We start from the raw sequence: 24,828 nt of genomic DNA, 5'->3' as shown, positions 1-24,828 counted from the left end.
TTCATCCATAAAAAATGTTTTTCCCTATCGTTTAGAAATAGGTCTAACCCAACTATTTTATTTTGTTCTGATTTTGTCGTTTTTCGGAAGAGCTTTCTCAAAGAATATGTGATCATCTTTCCATGTCTTTGATAAATTTGGTTCAGAAATAAGATACAGGTAATCATCTAAAATAGGTTAGACATTTATAAATTAAGCGCAAATGTCCGGTCCAGTTATAAATTAGTTCAGATGTATCAAAGTTTAAGCTCGGGTTAAAGCGAAAATGTCCAGTGTATGGAATGCAAATGTTCTTTTGTGTAATATGTTAAAGGAAAAATAGAACTTAATTGCGGCAGATCAAGGATTTGTTCATATATAAATCTTTGGTCATAAGAATAAAATTACTTTCTCAAATAACTTTTTTTAACATCAAAACTGGAATTTCAACATTTCCATGAAAAAGGGGGACTGACAATCAACAGTCCAAAATTGAATATGTAATCGATAATTAAGGAAAGATTTTCGGCATTATTCTCAGATCTGCAGTGACATCACAACATGTAACTGACCAATCAATGATTAGTATTTTTGTTATGTAAATAATGTTGAGAGGTGATGCGGATAAGATTCCTCTAGATTTTTCATAGACTTATTGCAAATTAATTTAATTGATATATATCGTATTCAGTTGAATATAGTAATTTTACTCTTTTAATACTGTTAAAGACACTATATAATATCTCCATTTTGATTTTTAACATACTATAACCTCTGGTTAAAAAATAATCGGCAATATAAATTATCAGTAATTTCCTTCAAATAGATGAAAAATCTAGAGGATTCCGGATGGCATCACCTCCTGACAAATGTAATTGCCAGGATGTCCGGATCTGAGAATAAATATATACTTTATTAATTCATTGATAGTTAATTATGTCATTGACCCGGGATCAATTACCTTGATCCATTTGTCCGTTTTGCCCCGACATGTTCTAATCGTTTTGACCAATCACAAAAGCCGTTACAAACTCAACTCGACAATACAAGCGATGCGTCCGGTCGATGCAGGACGGTAAACATTGCATCCGAAAATAAGTTTTTAGTGCAAAATCAATGACGCATATGTTGAATTTAGGTGAGGATAATGAATATTTAACCTTTAAAAAAATTTACACAAAGAAATCTTCGGATTTGACCTTATGATTAAGTTTTATGCACACCTCGATTTTTGTCGTTGATTTACTTCCCCTAGATCTTGTTCCTGAAACAGAAATACCCGATTAGAAATTTGATATTAAATACAAAGTAAACAGACTGGGTTGAAGCAAAACAGTTGTAACGCAGATATCGTTTGTGAATAATACGTAGTTAATTTTATAGTAATGTTTAAAGTTGTTCATTTTGACTTGCTCATACTATTTGTTATGTTGAATGGCATGGTTTTTTTCATTAATAATTCTGAAACACAACAAGAAATCAACACACATACATGTACTGTTATCAGCTAATATGCTCCAGCCTTTGCGAATTAGTCCAACAATATAAAATGTCTTGCATGGCTCAAATAAATCTTTAGGGTTGTGTTGTGCCTTGTTGGAGACATTTTCAGTATTAACCAACCACTGAATCTCTTGTTACCCTCCTCCTAGAAAAGAGTCTGACCACTTAAGTTGTGCTTCCATATGCCAAACCAGTATATGTTACCTAAACCAGAATATCTATACATTGGCAGCACTTATGGTTTGAAAAGTAGACATATTTTGCTGATACACAATCCCATAAGACATTACCACACAATGTCCATAGGGTACATGTTTGGCGCCATGCTTTTTATCTGTTGTATTTAAAAGAGGGGAGTAAAGGTGAGTATCTGCACAGAAGAACATGAAATAAAATTGCCATTTCACGATGAACGAACAATTAAAAATTTCTTGCACGTTGATTTTTTTACTGATTTCACAAACCATGGTGAATAAGGCCGAGAAAAAAAAGATCGATGTTTCCGGTAACCCGACCGACCCTGTTTTTTAGCCCCGACCCTAACTTTTTTATTGGATCTTCAAAAAAAAAAAAAAAAAATTGTATCAACCGACCCTGTTTTTGACACAGGCTTCTGATAGATGACATAATATTTTTTCTCTCTTGCTTCTACTTGCATAGAAAGCCAGTAAAACATTTTATTAATGTCAAAAGGTATTCCAAATAGGTTAAAATCCAAGAAATTTGCACAGCAGGTGCTTCAAAAACATTGCAAATGGCACACTTCCGGTTTTTGAAACTAATTACGGATCCGGACTTGGAAAAACCATGATAATTTTCCGGATTTCATTTACGATGTCAATAAAAAAAAAAAAAAAAAAAAAAAGAATTCCGACCTACCGACCCTATTTTTCAAAATGATGTTACCGGAAACACATATCTTTTTTTTTTTTGGCCTAAGGAACCCTATTCATGGCTGCACGTGAAATAAAAATGGCAAATTTAAAAAAAAACGCTGTAATTTGATAAATTTGGTTCTCTGATTCTTATTTTAGGAAATAGTTATCAAAGGTACTAGGCTTATAATTTGTTATGCCAGACATGCTTTTCCTCTACATAAGACTCATCAGTGACCATGGTAACGCTCAGATCAAAATAGTAACATTGCGAGTAAATTCCTTGGAGATATATTCAAAATTTGAATGGCCACCATTTTATTGAACTTTATGTTTATGTTTGAACTGTTATGAAGAACAGAGTACAATTACAGTTCATGATTTGTACATACATGTATATAATGTATGTTAATTTTATCCATATACACTCAAAAAGACCCTTTTGAAATTGAATTACCATGCATACATGTATTATTGTTACTTTCAGAGGAACAAATGACCGGGCTGAAGCGCAAGCCATCAGACCTGCCCGGTGATCAGCCACCACCAAAATTACTTAAGCAAACAACCAGTACAACAATAGATACAGCAGTAGAGAAAGAGTCTGATATTGACAGTCTCCCTCCTCCTGTGTTGGAAAAGGCAGATACGTATGATGAGGAAAGACCTAAGGCTGTGCCTTATGGAATCAAAGCAAATGACAATGGATCAGACAGTTCAACACCACCTCCAGTCTTGCCAAGATTTCCAACATTGCAGCCCTCAAAACCCATGTCATCTGACAAGTATTTTGGGTTCGATATTCCTAGTGATAGTGACGATGAAGATGATACCATAAGAAAAATAGCTGAATCAATCAGTGTAGGAGATGATTCAGTAGACAGTATGGCATCTCTTAAACCTAAAATGTCTTCTATGGGAACAAATACACCTTATGATGATGATAGGTCTATTAGTAAAAGAGATGTACATGTATCTTTAAAAAGGGTAGACACTTTAAATATATCAGATAGTAATGGGTCAAATGGGGAAGAAAAGAAAGCAAAACTGATTAAAAAAGGCATTATCAAAAAAGTATTGTCACCTAAAAAAAGTCTACAGTCAAAGAAAAGTGTTACTGTCAAAAAGGAAAACTCAGTTATATTGAATTTACTAGAGTCACTTAGAACAGTCCAGAAAATGCCTTCAGGTGCTACGATAGAAAAGATAATGAAATTTGGTGATCATGAAGTTATAGATTTACCATCAGATAGATCTCTTACTGTTTATGAATTTGATGACGAAAAGTTTACATCCATCACACCAAGTAATCTTTTACCGAGACCTTCAGTGCAGGTAGTTTCAGATACTTTAAAATCAATTGAAGATGAGGCACCTGCAGACAGTTCAGCTTTACCAAAACTTGAATGTGTTTCTAGTGAAGAGTTTTCAACAGATGATCTATCAGATGCAGAGACGAACAATTCAGCCCCAGTCCTGCAAAAAATGTGTATAACTTCTCCCACCAAATCACCCAAAAAATTCATTCACGGTGGAATCAGGGAAATTGTTTTTTCATTTGACACAACTGGCTCTATGTACAGTTATATGGAAGAAACAAAAGAAAAATTGCGAGAAATTATTGAACGTTTAAAAATCGATATTCCAGGTGTTCGATTAGCTTTTGTAGCTCATGGGGACTACTATGATTTAAAGAATGATAGGTATTTAATTAAATGGCTTGATTTTGGTGCAACTATAGATGAAATATGTAATTTCTTTGAATATTTACCAATTACTCATGGCGGGGATGCAGATGAATGTTATGAATTAGTTTTGCGGAAAGTACGGGAATCTTTATCATGGACGACAGGAAGTCAGCGATGCTTAGTAATGATTGGAGATTCAGATCCTCATGAACCAGGATATGAGTTTGAAGATTTCAAGAATGATATTGATTGGAAAGAAGAAACAAAAAAATTAAATGAAATGGTGGGTAGAACTTGCTCTGAAAAGCATCTTTTTCACTCTTTTATCACATTTTTACTTCAAAGATTAATTGAATGTACATGTTCAAAATGTACAAGACTGTCAAAAGGAAATATAGATGATTAAAAAGTTGTTTTATATAAGTGATGATGAATGAGGATGTCTCTTTAAATATTGAAAGCAGGATATTGGAAACTTGTGTAAAAATTATATTTTTACTGTGCATGCATGATAACAGTTGTAAAATATTGGCATTTGATATGACCAACAGATGTTACATATTGATCATATATTAACATGCACAATTTCATTAAAAGTGAGAGTTCTATATACATGTACAATATTTACAAACAGAGTTCACCACAAAGTAAAAAAAGTTTTGAGGGTCTGCATTCCAAAGATCTGTATTTAAAAAAAAAATACATCCTTAAATTTTATTCTTTTATTTTGAAACGGGTTGAAATCCACACAGTTAACTAATTTCATTTGCATTTTCCTTCAAATATAATTATCATGATAAAGAAATTAATGAAATTAAATTTTTGTTTGCAGTCAATTCAACAGTTTGAACAGATAAACATTGGGTCATTATAACAGTTGTTATGACTAAAAAAAATAGTGGCCAACTGTACAAGTCACTACATATACAATTCCAGATTGTGAAATACAATGTACCATCCAATGCAAAACAGCACTGCCATTTATTTGGCCACTACCTGCTTATTTGATAGACACAAATACCTGATCCACCATGCTATATTGAATGGACAGAGAATCAGATATTATCTTCTGATAGTGTTTTTCCAGTACATTTTACTTTAATTGTACTTGGGGTATAAATACAGAAATGTATTCTCTTTTCAAATATAAGGAACTGCTTATTAAAATTATTATATTTCAGGGAGTTAGAATTTATGGAATGCAGGTTGGTTACAGATCTGATTTCTACAGACAGATATCACAGACCACAGGTGGTGCTCATCTACGTTTGGAATCGGCTAATCTTACTCCTGATATGTTTATGTCTGTCTGCTTACGAGAAGGCAATCTTAAACTTCTAAAGGTACATTTGTACATGTAATTATTTGTAACAAAAAAAAAACGCATTGAAATCAACAAATACAATGGTGTCAAATATTTAAAAAAAAAATGAGATGAGACGATAATTTCTCATGCATTTAATTTGATTTTTCTTGATTTTTCTTTTACATCATATCATATTAAAAACAAACAAACACACAAACCTGTCTTGATAGTTGATAAGCATGAAATACACATGTAGCACATATCTATTGTAAAATGTTGGCAAATCATCTTAAATTGAAATGTATAAAAAAATTGCCAAAAAATATGAGTGGGTGAATCTTTGTAAAATTGGGTGAAAATTTAATAAATATATGAAGAAAAGAACCATTTCCATTTATCCCATATTAACCATTTATTCAACTCCAGTATATACATGTATCACATAACATTTAATAAGAAAACTTGATTAGGATTATTCGGAGAGGAGTGAGACTTATTATACATGTAGGATTAAACACATTTTTTCTGGAGGTTATTGATTGATTGTGTACACCGGGGGGGCGATTAACTCACAAACTAAGTAAAAGTCTAAAGGACCTCTAGGAAAAAATGTGTTGAATCCATATAATTCTTAAGCCAAATAATCACGATTTTTAATTAACATTTTTTTGTGGAAACGCTACTATAATAACCATCAAATGCACAATTGACATGACGTAACTATTGAGTTGGCCGCCATATTGATTTTCTAAAATCCATAAAGTGTTCGTAAAATGCATGGGAATCTAAAATAAAATAGCACCTACCTCCAAAACTTCATTTTAACAAGATATTATCTGAATTTGAAGCATTCAAGTAACTAAATAATCTATCTATTGGAAGTTTTCATTCGTATGACGTCGTGTTTTGCCGTGACGTAAATTTGCAAAAATCATTCATGAAATTTCACAGAATTTTATTTGAATTGGATACATTTTCAAAGCTTTAGTGTATTCATTTTATTTCTTTTCTGTTATATATGCACTGAAATAGTCACAACTGTTATGCTTTTGTTTTTTAATCTCGATTTGCTGAAAATCCCAGGATCACTGCAAGCTTGTGTATCGCACATGAATAGATTACGAAAGTAGTTTCTGAAACATGGTTTATCGAAGTGTAAACTTAGAGAAATATTCTAATTGACCAATCCAATTCAAGTATTTATAGATATGCAAATCGTATAAGAATTATAATTATATAATATATATATATCTATATTTGATCATAGAAACAATCACAATTTCATATGTCATGAAAGAAGCATTAAAAGTGAAGATGTATGTTGATTTTTTTGTGACCAACATACCTCAATTGAAGTCTAAAACATTATTGTCAATATTGAAATTATGAACACAACTCTTCCAATCTTTCCACCAGTGATATTTTCATGTGAGCCATTTAATTCTTCTAACATAACACTACCTTCTTTTAGACTTATGAAGCAGAAGTAATGAAAAGACCAGAATACAAAAGTGGTTTAGATTTAGAATTAGCAAGACTGTTCAGTTCATTAAAAAATGTAGCAGATAATATTGCAATGAAATTCAAGAAGAATATAATAGAAGGAAATACAGAGAATGGTAAGAAAGCAGTAAAGAGAGAAAATATGTCCACGACAGAGTCACCTGGTACTAAAATTGCCAAAATGGCAAAGAAGGCTTTAGCTGAAGATGGCAAGGTTAAGAAGAAAATTAAAACATTATCACCTGAAAGAAAGCAATCAACCTCAGACAAAATTGCAAAGAATTTGATTAAAAAGGCAATTAAAGGAAAGGCAATAAAAGATAAGAAGAAAACAGCATTAACTAAAGAGAAAAAGAAAATTTCACTAAAAAGTACCAAAAAATCTGGTGTTAAAAATATTAAAGAGAAAAAGAAAACAGCTGCAAAATTAACAAAGAAGCCTGTTGTAAAGAAAGATATGAAAAAGAAACCAACAAAACCAGGTCTTCCAGGGAAAAAGGCCAAAACTGTGTTAGGTTCTAAAGTTCAAAAAACTATTTCTAAAGGAAAACAGACTGCAACTAAAGTTAAAGCAAAGTCTGTAATGAAAGCAATATTGAAATCAAAGACAGTTAAACCTTCAAAGAAAACACTTTCAATTAGACCTAATACAAAGTTAAAAGTTAAAAATACAGCTGCAAAGAAGGTTATTAAGAATAAAACTCTTACCAAAGGTAATATTAAGAAAGATCCTAAAACTAAAATAGTAAGTAAAGTGAAGTCTAAAGAAACTCCTACAAAGAAAAGTGTTAAGACGAAAGTAACAACTGTAGAAGTAAAGAAGAAAATACCAAAGAAATTAGCTGAAAAGAAAAAAGATGTTCTAAAACAAAAAACTGAAAAGAAAGGAAGTAAAGCTTCTCCTGAGAAGAAAAAAATTAAACCACAAGAGAAGAAAGCAACAAACAAAAAGAGTGAGGAAAAAGAAAAGAAGTCTGCAGCTAAGACTAGCAAGAAGACAGAAGCAAAGAAATCCATTGACAAACCCATCAAGGTATTTTATATTGAAATTTTATCCTTATACAATAGTAACATTAGCATAATAATGAAATACATGTCAATCAAAAAGTGAACAAATACCACCTCACCAAAAGTAGTTTTAAAGCAAATAATTCATTTGCAAATGGTAAACCAGTCATTCACACGATCAAAGTGAAAAATAAGTAAAAAATTTGAGGGAAAAAAATGGAAATCATATAGCAACATGCTTGAGTTCGTTAGCGCTGCAGTCAGTGCAATAGAACAGAGGGAAATTGTTGGAGTGCTGAATACCATGTCGCTAAAACAGCATGGAGAGAACACTGAGAGGTTTACCTATATTCTATTTATTGTTAAGGGCTGTTCCAGAAAATATTATGTTCCCCCAGAGATAGCACCTATTTTTAAACCCCCATCACCCACAGAAATAAAAATGAGTTAAAAACAAAACTCCCTTTGCATTTTGGTATTTCAAATACAACCATTTAACTGCAAGTTTCCAGGCTGCAGATTTGAACTAGCAGAATGTTTGTATTCATATTAGGCAATAAAGGACTTAATTCTTAATTTAGCATGTTTAGTCAAAATTAACCATTACTAAAAAGTGTGAATTTTGAAAAATTACATGTATTTGTATTGAGAAGTAAAAAAAAATATATCACTGTTTTATTTAAAGCATGAGTTCAGCTGCATTGTTTTATCATATTGCAGGTTAAAAAACCAAAGAATTTACAACCAAGAGAAATTGCCAGTATAGCCAAGTTTGTGACTGGACCTTTAAGTTGTTCATCCTGGGAACAGTGGACGCCACTGATTGCTCATGAAAAACCAAGGAGTGGGAACTGGTCAAAAGGAAAAGGTGGATGTCCAGGATATTGCAATTCAGACATTGATAAAGATAAAGACTCAGTGCTTGTCATGTATGAGTTTGCAGTATCTCCGCCTGACAGTTCCAAAAAATACCCAGTTTGTTTCTATTCACAGAATGGAAATATATGGGAATTTTGCAAAGACAAATATATTCAGAAAGAACTTGAAAGAGTGATCAAATCCAAAGGGTCAGTCAGTGTTCGTAAAGGAACAGTAAATAAGAACGATGAAACATTGTTCCTAAAAACTGTAGAACATGTTCGAAATATGTTTGATTATGCATGGAACAGTAACGCTTCTAAAGAAACCGCTAGAAAGGATGACTTGGTAAAAGAAGGATTCATTATAGCTAAAGTGTGATAACACATTTATGTCATGTCATCACTGTTATTATTCCAAGTATTTCTAATTCCATAGAGTTTCCAAATTTTAGTATTTACCAGAATTATCTCCCTTTGGATATACAAATGGTACATAATTGTGATCAATATGTATTTAAAAAAGGGAAAAATCTGTATAATAAAACTTTTTGTTGCTACATGTAAGTTTAAGGATTTTTTTAAAAGAAAAGTATCTGATCAAATCCTAGCTTTTCTGTCATTTTTCCACCTTTCTTGAAGTTCCTCGTCATTTCCTGTGTGACCCATGTTCCTGTTTTTATACCTGAAGTTTTGATGGATATATTTCCAATTTTGAGAAGGTATCCATATTTTATTTGCAAATTTTAGTATTGACCTCAGAGGGGGACTGTTTAATTTGATTGATTTATGCTTTTAAAAAGAATAGAAAATATATTATGAAAGTAACATTTCATAACAAAAGGTTAAATGTTTTGATTGGTTTCCAATGTAAGAAATTTTTTAAACTTCTAAGTAACAATCTTTGTTTCTCATTGCCATATTTAGCATGCAGCCTTTTTAGGAATTGCACAAGTGCTACATTAGTTGTATTTTTCATGTGATTGGGCCAAAGGATTGGTGCTGTATCTTTTACAGAGTGAATGCATTTTATAATACCATATACATTTTTTATATGGATGCAAAAAATGTATAAAAGTAATCTTCCATAGCAGGCTATGTTTTTTATAACTTTTTTTAAAAACTTGGTAAACTTTTTTGAAAACTTGTACAAAAAAAGAAAAGGTAAATGCATACATTATCCCATAATATAAAATTTATGTAGTGAGAATTATGGTGTAACTATACATATAGCTATCAATTTGTGATGCCACTATAGAAATTCACCATTCATAAATGAATGAAACTGGATATCAAGATATTACATCATACAGATAGTACATGACAATCATATTTTGTCTGTAAAAATGTTTTTCTGTTTAGATACTTATTAACAGTAAGTTTATTTTGACTTATTTTGAGGTAGTGAATTTTTGCGACAATAAAAACATGTACTGATGAAATCTTATGCTGTTTACCTAAATATAAAAAGAAAATATGAATTAATATTGTCTAAATGTATAACTGTACATGTATGTTTAACAGCCAAACCTTCAATAGTAAAACCATTAAAAATTCAATAAGGATAAAAAGGGATGACAAAACATGACAAGTAAAGATACAACCAATCAACAATGATCAAGTTCCTTTATTGTATATAATTTGCAGCCTTATAAGACAATGCCTCTAAGGCTCTATATATCATACAACGGATTTAATGATCCATTCATTAGAATTTTGTAACACTACCTTAACTTCTGAGGTATTGACTAAGCTTTACACATTATTTGTTTGTTGAAATTTTTTGCAAAAGTTTCAAAAAAAGGCTTTGCAGTTTTGTTATATATGATTGGCTCTGAGCATGTGAAGACATTTATGGATATGTGTAATGTGCTTTTTTATATTTACATCTAGATATATTTTATATATATTGTTATGGTCAATGTTTTGGTCTTTCGTCTATTAAAATGAATTGCAATCTTTTATCAGAAATTTTTTACTGACCATTTGTATGATTTTTTTTTATGAAAGCAAAAGTTAATGAATTTGAAAGACTTTTTTGTACAAATGTTTGAATGCTGTATCATAATTTATGGGTGAAGTTATACCTTTTGAAAATGTTTTATATGATGAAAAATTGAGAAACAATTCAACTGACCCATTTATCCATTGATCACTTTAATGTATTTAACATGATAATATAATCATGTTAACTTGGTTATAATGGTCATTTCATTGATTTACAATGTAATTAAAGTTTACATTTCATTGTGATAACATAAAATGAACAAATATTAAATGTTTGTGTATAGAAACATTCAATTGTGTGTATGTGTGATTTTTTTATTGTATATAATGTATTTGAAATAAGAGAGTAGATATAACTCTGATGTATAGCATTTTTGTATAAAGAATAATGATTGAATGTAAGGTTAAAGAAATGTGTTCATTATGTTATGTCTGAAAACCAGTCCAGATTGTGTGAACGTCAAAAAGTATTGATGGGAAATATTTTATTTTTTGCAGTACTTGTATTATATGACATATAAGATTTTTTTCTGTACAAAACAGTCATAATGTATAATTTATAGTACCATTTTTGTACAATTTTTTTTTTGTGTAAGTGAAGTTGAATATTTCTAGATTGTTAGACCACCTATCCTATAGAGCTAAGTGAGCTTTTGTCATCACCTTGTAACTGTCATCTGTCTGTCCATAGACAATTTTTGTTTACAAGTAAGTTATATTTAGGTAAAATTGTTTAGAAACTTTATATCCAGGTAATTGATGATATGGAGATCCTTGACATGCTCATCATTTAATGTAAATTAGACAGCAAAGCTTGAAGCATTGTTGTCCTCTGAAACCTATGAAACAGGAAATTTTTATTTTTCTCTTAAATTTTGCTATTTAATATAAGTTTCTGGTGGATAGTCCTCTTATTGTCAATCATACCACATTTTTTTTCTCTTGAACTATGTAAGGAAAGTCCATACAAGGTTCTGATTAGATTGGGGAAAATGACAGTCGGAGACAGTCTTTGATTTTGATTTGTCAACTTTTGTAAATCTTGTGTGAAACTACAAAGAAAATTCATCTGTAGATGTCAGATGTTACCTTCTTCACCAAAATGTTTCAATAATTGAAAATAAATTGTTAAAATTAAGTACAGGGAGATTAGTTTTATTGGTTTATTTCTATAGGGCAGATAGATTTAAATGGACAGAAGGCTCAGGCCTCGTTTATAGGATTGCATATATATGAATATGGTTAAAGCATAGACTCTCTTCTAGTCCCTTTCCAAACGTAGACTTGCTGCCCCTCCTCTTTTCAGCATCCATGATTCCCACAATACACTTATCAGATATTAATAACACAACTAGATTGGTGTTTTGGTGATTACATGATCCCTTATCACATACAAAGTTTGAGATGTTGCTTCCATGACAAAACTAGAATAGTTATTCATGCAAATAGGGAACAAAGAGGGTTCATAATTATATTCTTGTTCTTTAACTCAATTTGTATTTTATATTTTAAACATGCAATGTAATTACAAGCATTTTAAAAATGCCTTTTGTAATTTGTTAAATTGATAGTGTTAAAAGTAATAGGTTTGATTGAATGTAAAGCTTTCATATTACAGTTCACAGTCAACTTTGTTGATGTAAAGGACAAAATTTAATTCACCTTTTATAAGTTTTAATTGTAGATATACTTATCATTCATTGCATACAATGTATCTTAAACTAAACAAAATGATCCAACTTAAGACATTAAATTTTTTTTGAATTAACATGAAGTTCTGGATGGGGTTTACAGAATAAATAATAATTGGCCAAAAATTGAAGAAAAAATAAGAAGAAAAAGAAATAGAGAATAATTAATAATGGCCAAACATATTTAGATTCTAAATAATGACATAACATTGAAGACTTCAAGAATTAAGTACACCCATCCAAACCCTTATGCAGTGAGAAGTAGAAGAAAAATACCTGGAATGATCCCTAAAATATGTATAGCAATTAAAGAAAAGATTGAAGTACAAGAGTAAAGAACATATTTTAAAAAAACAATGTTACCTTTGATTGTTTTGTAGGAAACATTGCAAGTGTAACACAACAATTGTGTTAGTTATATTTTACAACAAGGAATTCTGATGATTAATAGCTTACTGTAAAGCTTTGTTGATTGGATTGATTTTCACTGTTAATTTTTTATTTGCTGAAATGCTTGTTATTTGAGTACTTGAAGATTTTAGGTGTATTTTTTATGTTTGTGTTATTTATCTGCATGTTTTAGATGTGAAATAATTGCAAAAAAGAATATTTTTTAATGAAATATATATGGTATAATATTGAAGTAAATTGATTATTTGTGATTTATAAATACTTGTCTTTGTCTTACTGATCTCTGCCTAACTCAAATCACTTTCATTGGGAATTTATTGATTCTCACCTGACATCAGTCTTTTCAAACTGATCTTTTGCTCTTAGTTGATTGATCTTTAACTTGATTTTCATTGATCCCAGCTTGACTTAAAGTGCTTTCACCTTTTAGTTTGAAACATCAATCATTCTTAATGTTTTTCTCTATGTCTTTATGTCATCTTGACTAGAACTATTTTCAATAGGTCCCAGTAATTCTTAAATTGTATGTCTTGCTTTCTTTGTGGGTTCCAGTCTTGCTAAAAAATCTTTTCTTTGATTTCAATAATTTTTGGGTTGTCTTTCGATTCCAGCATAGCTCTGAGCTTTCCAATTCTCAAGTTATTTAAAAAATTATTCCTTGCTGATAGTTTGACAATTCAATATTCTCTTAGATTAAAACTGAAGCTATCCATACAAGGATTTGTTCCAAGTGTTTGTATGTACTTTGGTTTGACCATCATAAACTATAATTTGATTCCTTGATGGGTAGTAAATTATGAAGACCTTTATTATAGTATTATACATTGTGAATGTAATGCTCAGATTATTATATGGCTCACATTCAAACAAGGGATACATGGTTATTGTCAACTAAAAGTGTTCTACCTAGGTCTTGATGTGTTTCTGTCAAACATGGAATTTCTATAAAGTTTGCCTCGATGAAATTAAGTCAAACAATTGTAGTATACTCATCTTTAGTGTGTATCCTCACAACTGATTTGTTTTTATAAATCAATGAACAATAAATATATGTTTGATATAGAAAGATTGAAATCTATTCAGCTGATCTGATGCTTAATGGCAATATGGAATTTGTTAACACTTTGTGTCTGTTGATGTCATCAGATGTAAAATTTTCAAATATGTTCTCCGAAAACTAATAAACAAATTAAGACCAAACCCTAAAAAACTATAAACAGCAGAAATAAGCAGCAGTACAAGGGCATAAAAAAGTTGATACACTATAACAACCAATCTTCACCATTTAAGAGAATTGCTCTGTTGATTCTCCATTCTTCAAAAAGAGGGGTTTTATAGGTTTGTTTCCTGTTCTGTTGGTTATCTTGGTTTTTGGATGTAACATTAATTCCTATTAAAACTTCACATGGTAGATTTTAACTTCACTGTTTGGAAAACATAGTTCAATAGGTTCCTTAATAGCAGCAACCCTCTATTAATGCAATTATGATGTGAAATCCCATCATAATAATTAGTATTGTCTTGGAGATATATACTTTATAAACAGGTGCTACTGGAATATTGTTACAGCATGAATTCAAAGTTCACAATGGAAAAGTTGAATCATATTTTTGTCCTTCAGTTAAATGCTATTCATCTGTGTAAATTATTAGCTGTGAATAGACAAACTGAAGCAAACTATCTGTGGAATCCTTTATTTCAAGTTCCATTAACTATGAATACATGTGTTGTATATATTTATATTCAGAACTATTCAGTTAGAGGAAACCATATTTATAGATATAAAGGAAAATGCATGTTTCTTTTATTCATGGTTACACTGCTTGAATGTTACTACATAGAAATCGAAAATTCACAATTGGGAAGATTAATTCATCCCCTTAATCATAAAGTATTGTTTTCAACCGACACTCATTGTCTATATCTAGATGTAAGTCCTGAAATGAGGCAGACTCAACTGTATCTGTTGTATCCTCTATCTCAAGTTCGATGGGAATGAAGACTGACTGATTGAGTAAGCATGACAGGATACTAAACCTTAGGTGGCCAATGGTCATGTTCTCGGTCTAATGTCCTTTAAAAATTAGTGGCAAATTTTAAAATTAATAATACCGAAATAGACAATAAAACCAAAAGTCCTTGTCATCATCTTTAAAATAAAATTTCTACAATCCTGTTCCCTGCATTAATCTTTCGAGTTGTTGGAAACGAGAGGCGAAAGATACCAAAGGGATACTTAAACTCAAGTCGAAAACAAACTAACAACACCATGAAAAAAAATCAACGGTAAACGACAAAAAGACGAACTCATTATAAAAACACAACATAGATAACTAACACTATTCAACACGAAACCCACAAAAAACAAGGGCTTCCTCAGGTGCTACAGAAGGGTAAGCAGATACACGAAACCCACAAAAAACCAAGCGCTTCCTCAGGGGCTACAGAAGGTTTAGCGGATACACGAAATCTCCACAAAAAACAAGGGCTTCCTCAGGGGCTACAGAAGGGTAAGCAGATACACGAAAACCACCAAAAAAACAAGGGCTTCCTCAGGGGCTACAGAAGGGTAAGCAGATACACGAAACCCACAAAAAAAAACAAGGGCTTCCTCAGGGCCTACAGAAGGGTAATAAGATACACGAAACCCACAAATAACAAGGGCTTCATCAGGGCTTACAGAAGGGTAAGCAGATTCTGCTCAACATCGTGTTCATGAAGGTATTCTAACTCCTGAAAAGGTTCATATGGAATGCGTGTCTTTCCATATTAGAAACAGCTGATCGTCCTAAGAATTTGTCAAATGTTTTCAATATATTTGAACGTTCTCTTTTGTATGAACCAGTACACTTCAGACTTGTGTTATAATTGCAAATGAGCCAATTTTTATATCAAAACGAGAACAATGATGTCGACGTAAGGAACGATAGGTCACTGTACTAATGTTAATAAAGCATTTTCTCACGACACTAGTTCCGTGCTTGGACCTCCTTACAAATCGACATATAACTTATACATTTAGTGAATGTGTGGAGTTACTCTAAAGATAACCCTGTCACTTAAAACTAAAGAGGCATTCATATAGTCTGCGGAACTTCTAATTTATAACAACAATCTTTTTCATCTTTCGGTAAAAACAACGATATACCATGCACGATTAGTTCTACTTCATTTTAGTATATAGAGGTTTTAAACTTTATAAATTATAATTCGACATTGTTTAGATATAATTTGATTCATTACGCTTTAATCATAATTTAAAATAATACAAATGTCACATTATATAAGAATTTCTGTGCGAAGACAAATCAGATTTCGTCGCAAGAGAAATATGGCACATGGCCGACATTTAACTAATTATTCATGATCGTATCAGTTTAGAGATTATTTTACCAAAACAAGCCCTTAAAACAAAAGATCCCAAATTCAGATTCAGAGATAAAACTTATATGATTCAGATGGAATAAAGCCAATTTAAATTTCGAAGTACTTTATAACGTTAGAGAATCTATATTTGCGGCCATTTTGTTGTGTTTTATATGAGGATAAGATGGATAAGGAACAGAAAAAAAGGATAACTTCAAATATAACTTTTTTGAAGGAAAGACTTGGATATTTAGATCCGATTCTAGAAAGACTTGTAGACAAAAATGTCATAACTGTCGAGCAGAAAGATAGGGTGGAGAAAGTTAGCCCTCCAACACCACACAGGAAATTCAATGAATTCATCCAGTTGTTACTTAACTCACACGACCCTAACTCTTTCAATATTTTTATTGAAGTTTTGGAAGATGAACGTTTTTTCAACATTGTCGAAAAACTGCAGAAAGATAGTAAGTTTATAAAATAGCCTTGTCATTATTAATTGAGCTAGGTCCAGAATACCTTTTTTTTATAATACTCTTTTTTGTACGATTTGTTTGGCTAAATCTACATTTTATTTACAATCTAACTTTATATCTGTGTGTCTGTTTTTCTTTTCGTTCGGCCATACAGTTGGCAATATTTTTCAACATGCTTTTGATAGGTCCTCGTAACTTCGTCTCTCTTTTTCTTAATACATGTTATTTAGAAATATTGTTGTATTGCTGGGTATATTTTTTTCTTTTATTCACTCTGGAAAGACCTTTCTCTATCATTTAACATCACTTCTACACTCTATGGAACCTTGAACCTGTCCAATCTTATATACATCTCCGGTATTGATGACCAACTACAAACGTCCGGTATAGATGTCAACTACTTCACATCTTGTTATCCAAATATACACACTGTCTCCCTGTACAAACATTGGCACATTGGTCGAAGAGATTTTTTGTTGTTCTCAACATGAACAAAAATGAAGTATATATACGCGACAATAATTTAATCCGTCAATTAATATCAAAATTCATACAATATTTGAAATGTTTGTAAAACCTTAAATTGAGTTATAACTGTATGAGTGCTCAAAATGCAATAAATAACCCTTGTTATAACTGAATATAACATGCATATCAATATTTTATATAAATACTAATGTTTATGGAAATTTAATTTCAGTTTCCAAATATACATTTTTTCTTTGCGTTTTCTGCAGTATGTACAATTAATTCATTAATCGATGTGCTGCCATGCTTTGTTGTTGTACGGAATCGGATCATAAGAGTGGTGATATTTATATGTGATAACCTACCAAAAGGAGTTCACTTGACAATACAAAAAAATTAAGCATAAACATCCTAATTTCTCTTAATTTTAATAAGATGCTGTATCTTTCAAACATATCATTTTAAAACATTATATACCTAACAATTTTAGTTGTTATTCTTTTTTTGCTGAACATTGGACGTATTTAGGAAATGTCTTAATTATCTTTATTCCAGTTTCTACACGTACAACAAGTCGAGCAAAATCTTCATATGCACGTGAGAGTGCTATATCTAGTGTAAGCGTTCAGCAACAGAGGCCACCAACAAGCCAATCAACATCTCAGCCCAGACGACAACAACAGACATTTAACCGAGCTAAAACACAAGTAAATACACCGTCAGGACCATTTGACTATGACTTCGAAGAACAAGTAGTTATGGTAAATTTAAAAGTAGTTTGACTTTTTCATGATACACGGCTGGTAATCTACACACGCAGAACATTTGGTTCTGCAATGAAAACCGTGAGAGGATTTTCCGGTTGTGCTTGAGTGGAATAATTATCACCGCTTCAAAAGGTATGTAAATTTCTAAATCTCAATTTTCTTATTCAACTGATCAAATTATTGAAAATCAAAGAATGCTATGCTGTGGTGAATACTTTAACGAAGAGATACATGGATCATTTACTGTTGTACGTAGAGTTGAATTCCTACAAAATCAGTTGCCCCACGAAAAATTGCCTAAAAAAGTGACATTTCAATTTTGAAATGGTTTTATTTACAGACCTACAAGTTCAAATTTAGTTTTTGTTAGGGCAATTGGTATGAATGTTGTTTTTGGCGGCGTGTACGCTGTCCGGTGTTGATAGACGTCTTAATAATTCCCAAAACTACATTTTTTCATTAAGTCATGCGTGAGGGGATCGGTTCTGATTGAGGACATCGTGAATGCGTGAGGGGAAGTATAAATCATATCTTTATATTCAAGCTATGAGTCGTTGAAACTTACCTAAATAAGGCTACATAGATTGTTCATGAAAAAACACATAATAATTATTAATGTGTGCTTAGAAAAATTTATGAGACTGAATTATGAAATAAATTGTGGGAACCTAGGTTTAATAATGTTTCACGAAGAATAAAAAGAAAAAATGTTGTCAACGATAACCAAAAATACTGCAGAGATGTTGGTGAGTATCTCATTCGTCTTGATTCGTCCTTTTCAAACTACTCAACAATGTCAAAAAACAGGTCTAATGCAATGTTGTTTAAAAGGAAAACGTCCACTCTGTACTAATGAAAAAAAAATCAAAAATCTTTCCCTTTTCCCTACGTCTGAGAGTTTATCTAAAGCACTTTGAAAAACTTTATATTCTTCCTCAAGGTCTTCCATGTGGAATTTCTCGTGGTCTACTACGTGGTCTTCTTCTATGTCTTCTTCTATATCTTCTTCGTTGTCTAATACATGCTCTTCCTTATGGTCTTCCTCGAGATTATCTTGGCTTTCATCGATGTTCGTGAATAATAAATTCTGTATATCTGCCATTTTTGTTTCGAAAATTTCGTGATTTTGGGTGAATAGATTACGTCTAATATATATAGGTGTTGAAGTTTTGATCGGCGATATACTTTTCTTAAATACATGTGGTGATCTCTGTGACGTATATTTGACGACAGGACTACTCCCAGAGGGTTTAGTTCGCTTCGATGGCAGGGATAACTTGTATCTCCATTGCTTTTTGTAGACAGTCAATTTCAGTCCTCATTTCCTTTTTCCTTTGAACAATGACATTTTCTGAAATTGAACAAACAATTAATAGTTTGATTTCAATGAATCAGTGATCAGTTTTTATCTATTAAAGTATAAGGATAAATCTGGGCTTTTAATCAGCATTGATCACATTTATTGAGTCAACAAAAGTCACAAAGCCAAAGATTAAAAAAAAATGTTTGTACTTCCCCTCACGCATTCACGATGTCCGCCATCAAAACCGATCCACTCACGCATGATTTAATGAAAAAATGTAGTTTTTATAATTATTAAGACGTCTATCAACACCGGACAGCGTACACGCCGCCAAAAACAACATTCATACCCATTGCCCTAAAACAAAACTAAATTTGAACTTGTAGGTCTGTAAATAAAACCATTTCTAAATTGAAATGTCACTTTTTTAGGCAATTTCTCGTGGGGCAACTGATTTTGTAGGAGTTCAACTCTCTGTACAACAGTAAATGATACATGTATCTTTTCGTTGAAGTATTCACCACAGCATAGCATTCTTTGATTTTCAACATTTTGATCAGTTGAATAAGAAAATTGAGATTTAGAAATGTACATACCTTTTGAAGCGGTGACAATTACTCCACTCAAGCACAACCGGAAAATCCTCTCACGGTTTTCATTGCAGAATCAAATGTTCTGCGTGTGTAGATTACCAGCCGTGTGATATGCACGATTGCTTCTTTCGAAATAGTTTTAATTTCAAAGATTTGCAATTGAATTTCATATTCCATTTAGAAAAAGGAAAGCAGAAAACATGAAAATGAACATATATTATAAATTATAGAAATATGTATATCCCTCTGTAAAACTAAACATTTATAGATATTCTTTTTATTTCCGTCTTTATTACAATTTTTGAAACGTCATTACAAGTGTTTTCATGTTTACAATATGTGAAGGAAAATATTGAATATTTTATACTCTAGTCACATATTTTTAGACAGTTTATAATTAAAGACTTTATTCTACGAGAATATAATGTTGAGGAAAGCAGACATTTCGCGTTTTGACATTACATTTCCATTTAGCTTAAACTTTAAAACGCGAGGAGATAACCAATTCTGCAATACGCGTTTTGCGTAATTACGTTTTCTTCTACTCTTCTTGAGTATTTGCTGTTTTATATATGACATAAGACATAAATCTTTATTTAGAGTTATACAATTGAAAACATTAGATCTGAAGAGCTTTTAAAAATATGAAGGTAGAAAACACGATATGGTCGCATCCAGCAACCATAGAACGTATTTATATTCATCAATCTGTTGTAACTTTCCATTTGACTATTAAACTGTAAATCTTCAATGCAACTTACCTCAGTAAACATAATTTGATTTTCAGTCTCCTATGGGTGATTATGGCGGGGCATCAGGAGGAGTTTATGACAGTTATTGCCCATCTCCAAACATACCAGAGCGAACCGGTTCAGGTTCTTATGCTGATAAGGTGACGTCTGCAATAGGATCGATGTTTGCCGAATTCAGCGGGAAACTGACCAATGATTTGTTGGATGGATTCGATAGACGTCGCCACGAAGAGAGAGTTGATCTAGAAATCCGAATGGAAAAGAAAATCGACGATGCGATAGAAAACAAACTTGATGAGAAAATCAAAACTTTCCAAACAGGATGGGAGAAAGAGAAAACAGAAATGATAGAAAGAAGCGAATTGGCACTAAACCAATTGCAAGACACCATTGAAAACATGAGAGCTCAGTCCGATGCTTATATGGAGCTCAAGGTAAAATATGACCAGCTACAACAGACACACTCACAGATGAGAGATAAGGAGAATGAACGATGGGGCCGTCTTACAGCAGTCAATAAAGAAAATTCTGGACTTAAAAATGAGGCAGAGGTTTTGAGAACGGAGTTAATGCTTGTAAGGGAACGAGTTGACGAACTGGAAGCTGATAATAGAGCTCTTAAAGATAATGAAATACAAGACCAGCATCGTATAAACCAACTTTTGGCAGAGAAAGAGGATATTATTCTTGAGCTAGAAAGGGCAGAACGAGAAAAGATTGATTTGAAGAACAGAGTTGACACAATGGGAAGAGAGATCGAAAAACTGATGTACCAACAAAATGAACGTGCAATGAAAGATGACCGTGCGTACCAAGAAGCCCTCAAGAAACAAAATGAGCGGTTAGACGAATTATACAAAGTAGTTCAGGCCTTGACAGAGAGGGAACGACAATCCAAGAGTTTATTCATTGGAGGGAATTCGTTGTCAAAGACACAACGCGGATCGGCTCAAGTAAATAGAACAAATAGATAGGGCCACTTGTTTTCGTTTCTTCTCATTTACATATTTTAGAGTTCAATGATTTATTTTAGATTGTTATAATTTATTTAGTTTTTTTACTCAGAATTTTAGTACAGGAACCAAAGTTTCTCCTTTATTTCATGGTGTATATCTGTAATGGTTGAACTTTGACGTCTGGCATACAAAACTAATTAGCTTAGTATCGTTAACGAGTTTTAGATACTTCACAAAATATCCAATAGCAAGACTTTTTTCCTAATTATTTATCACTCCCTTTTTTGTATGCATATCTATGTTATACAAAGCCGGATTTATTCTCTAACTGTTTGATTACCAGACTCGCAGTTTTTATCCCATTTTTAATTGTATAATAATTTCGGCTTAAGTCAAAGCAGCTACATTTAAAATCAAATGGCCATGTACGTTCATGGTGTTAGTTTTTCAATATATCTTTTAACTCCTTTTATAAATACAAGATATAAGTCTTCTCAGTCTGAACGAGTATATATTCAGGTATCCCAATCAGGGAGAGAAAAAAAATATAAAAAATAATGTTCTTATGCTGTAATGTTACACCACTGTCCCTTGTTTGGAGAGGTTAGCTCTCACAAACATAATTAACTCACATGATTTATGTACATGTCCCAAATCAGAAGACTATAATTCATTGGTTGTCTTTGTTTGCCGTCTTCCTTATTTGTTTTGTATGTTTATAGTTTTTAGTTTAAATCAGGCCATTGTTTTTCTTTTGAATTTTTTTCCATTAATTGTCGTTCGCGTTCGGTGGTGAAATTAAAACAAGAACCATTTTAAGTTCGATAGGTACATTTCATTTCCAATAACATGGAATTTTCGCCCTGAAATATATAATTTTAGCTCATATTGCAGCTATTACACGTATATTTTTGTAGATACATATTGTAAAGAATTTGCGTCAAGCTAGGACAGTAATATGCATTATATATCTTGTGATGTTAAATTGATGTACGGTCGATTAAATCCTTTCTTTTTTCGTTTAATGTAAAATTGTATACACTCATTTATATCATGATTGTTAAATATATTTACTTTGTTATTTTGTTAATACTTCATAAAATATTTGTAATTTTATTCTAATAAATAAGATAATAATCTTTTGGAAGATGATCACATATCTGAATTGTTACAATCCCACTATTTTAACACAGGACAAGGTCTTTGTTTCCAATATATAGAAATATCCCAATACGAAGATTTGTGACGCACGTTGAAAATTAGCCAGTGATGATAGATATATGTAAACCTTTGTATATCAAACAAAACATAATATTAGCTAAATAACAATGTCTAACATTTAGACACTAGAATTCAAATCGACTATTCTATTTATCTTAATAAAGTATTATTAAAGGTTGGAACGTTAAATAATAGTACACAATTTCAATAAATAGGAATAATGTTATGTTGTATAAACGATACAAGACGGAAGAAGAGGGCCTAGATAAGAGACGGAAGAAGAGGGTCTGGATAAGAGTGTTTCTTAATTTCTATATTCCTTAATTTGAGGAGATTTTTTCTGTGTTCTTTTTTTTTTTGGTGCTTTTATTCTTTAGTTCTTTATTTAAGCTTTCCAGTATTAACTTTTCACGATTACTTTGGCCTATTTATCACCATTCTGTATTTGTTTTGCCTTTTTTCTGTATCTTTCTTCTCCATGCATACCCTCACAGAAGGTGATTCTGGTTAAGGCGAAATGAAAAGTAATTGTTCAAAAGTGTTGACATTGATTTTTTAATCCAAACATGTTTGTTCACTATATTGTTATGAGTTCATGTGTACCCTTTCCCATAACTCTTATTCCAACATATGTTTAGAAACAAAAAAAAAATAGTTTTATTGAACCAAAAAGTAAAGCAAATATAACGACAAAGAATAGCAAACTTAAAGATATCTACTGTTTAGATAGGGATTTTAAATGCGTCAATTAATTCCAATATGCGATCCAGTTTTGTATCTATCACACAAACACATTTTGCTATACTGTTATAAAGATAAGCAAAACCCATACTGCATATTCAGGAATAAAAGGACTTTTTAGTTTATGTTTTATACTTTTTCTATGTTCTGTTTTCCATCTTTTTCCTTTTTTTTTTTTTAAATTGCACCGAATTCAAGGTCGCATCTACTCGACAAAAAAAGCGACGGCAAACTTATATGTCTTCTTAGTGCATAAACAATCTCGTATTTTCATCATTTGCAGGTTTGTATACATTATATAGTGTTCTGAAGACTTTTCTTTTTGTCGTCTTTTGTGATATTTTTTAAATGTCGTTGTCAGTTTCTCCCCGATTTTTTAGCCCTTTGGTAACTGCCATTCATTGTTGCAAGATGAGTAATTTTTCATTGTCTATGATAATGATATTATGGAAAATTTCATATAAGAGTGCAGGAAAAGAACTTAAAATTTCAAAACCTTTGGAAGTCTTGATTGTATACATTTCCACCGCGATCAGAAGATGAATGGGTGATCACATGATATATCAATTTTAATGGCTGATTATCGATGCTTACTATAGTCTAAGGAATAGTGAAAAATCTGGAGCCAACAAAAACATGGTCGTGCTTTCGACACAAGAGTTATAATACTAGTAGCGTTGTTCACGCCCTAATCTTGCAGGAGATATAAGATATGGTATGAGTACCAATGAGACAACTCTCCATCCAAAATATTAATTTGTAAAAGTAAACCATCATATGCCAAAATATGATCCTAAACACGGAGCCTTGGCTCAAACCGAACAGCAAGCTATAAAGAGCCCAACAAAAGACTAGTATAAAACCATTCAAACGGGACAACCAATGGTCTAATCTATATATAAATAAAAACTAGAAACGAGAAACATTAATGAACCACATCAACAAATTACAACCACTGAATATCAGGTTTCTGACTTTCCATTTCTATGTAGCAACATTCCAGTAGCGCCTACTTACGGAGTATATAACTCCCAATTGATACGATATTACCGGGCTTGTATTTCCTATCATGATTTCGTTGATAGAGGATTGCTACTCACAAGCAAGCTATTTAACCAAGAGTTCCAAATGATGAAGTTGTTGTATCTTCTGTACTATTATTTGTCTGTTTGTCTTTTTATTTTTAGCCATGGCTTTGTCAGTTTTTTTTCTATCTTTGAGTTTGACTCTCCCTCTGGTGTCTTTCTTCCCTCTTGTAGGACAAGTTCAAACAAATGCAGCAGGTTTAAACGTTTGAATAGGTAACAACCCTTAACTGAAACACGATATACATGTAGTAATTACACATGAAGATTGA

General features: G+C 31.7%; 2 protein-coding genes across 2 annotated transcripts; both read left to right on the top strand.

Moving 5' to 3' along the window:
- The first annotated feature begins 991 nt into the window (after positions 1-991).
- On the top strand, positions 992-13,087 carry LOC143042366 (uncharacterized). Its single transcript, XM_076214650.1, has 5 exons — positions 992-1,117; positions 2,845-4,328; positions 5,227-5,388; positions 6,823-7,887; positions 8,583-13,087. The coding sequence occupies exons 1-5, from the start codon at positions 1,096-1,098 to the stop codon at positions 9,099-9,101; spliced, it is 3,252 nt and encodes a 1,083-aa protein (XP_076070765.1). The 5' UTR covers positions 992-1,095; the 3' UTR covers positions 9,102-13,087.
- Positions 13,088-16,358: 3,271 nt separating this feature from the next.
- Positions 16,359-22,661, top strand: LOC143042357 (uncharacterized). The gene is made up of 3 exons (XM_076214636.1): positions 16,359-16,661; positions 17,694-17,899; positions 20,589-22,661. Exons 1-3 carry the CDS (start codon positions 16,379-16,381, stop codon positions 21,525-21,527), a joined length of 1,428 nt encoding a protein of 475 aa, XP_076070751.1. The 5' UTR covers positions 16,359-16,378; the 3' UTR covers positions 21,528-22,661.
- Positions 22,662-24,828: the final 2,167 nt, after the last annotated feature.

The sequence above is a fragment of the Mytilus galloprovincialis genome, chromosome 1 (genome assembly GCF_965363235.1).
Source record: "Mytilus galloprovincialis chromosome 1, xbMytGall1.hap1.1, whole genome shotgun sequence".
Lineage (NCBI taxonomy): Eukaryota > Metazoa > Mollusca > Bivalvia > Mytilida > Mytilidae > Mytilus > Mytilus galloprovincialis.
Note: the sequence above shows the minus strand (reverse complement) of the source record. Positions and strands in the feature narration are given on the sequence as shown.

What these genes read in the sequence shown, in the direction of transcription:
- LOC143042366 (XM_076214650.1), top strand. Translation starts at nt 1,096, where the DNA reads ATGACGCATATGTTGAATTTAG. An exon ending in GACGCATATGTTGAATTTAG is followed by an intron (nt 1,118 to 2,844) that starts GTGAGGATAATG and finishes TGTTACTTTCAG; the next exon opens with AGGAACAAATGACCGGGCTG. An exon ending in CAAAAAAATTAAATGAAATG is followed by an intron (nt 4,329 to 5,226) that starts GTGGGTAGAACT and finishes ATTATATTTCAG; the next exon opens with GGAGTTAGAATTTATGGAAT.
- LOC143042357 (XM_076214636.1), top strand. Translation starts at nt 16,379, where the DNA reads ATGGATAAGGAACAGAAAAAAAGGATAACTTCAAATATAACTTTTTTG. An exon ending in CGAAAAACTGCAGAAAGATA is followed by an intron (nt 16,662 to 17,693) that starts GTAAGTTTATAA and finishes TCTTTATTCCAG; the next exon opens with TTTCTACACGTACAACAAGT. An exon ending in TCGAAGAACAAGTAGTTATG is followed by an intron (nt 17,900 to 20,588) that starts GTAAATTTAAAA and finishes TTTGATTTTCAG; the next exon opens with TCTCCTATGGGTGATTATGG.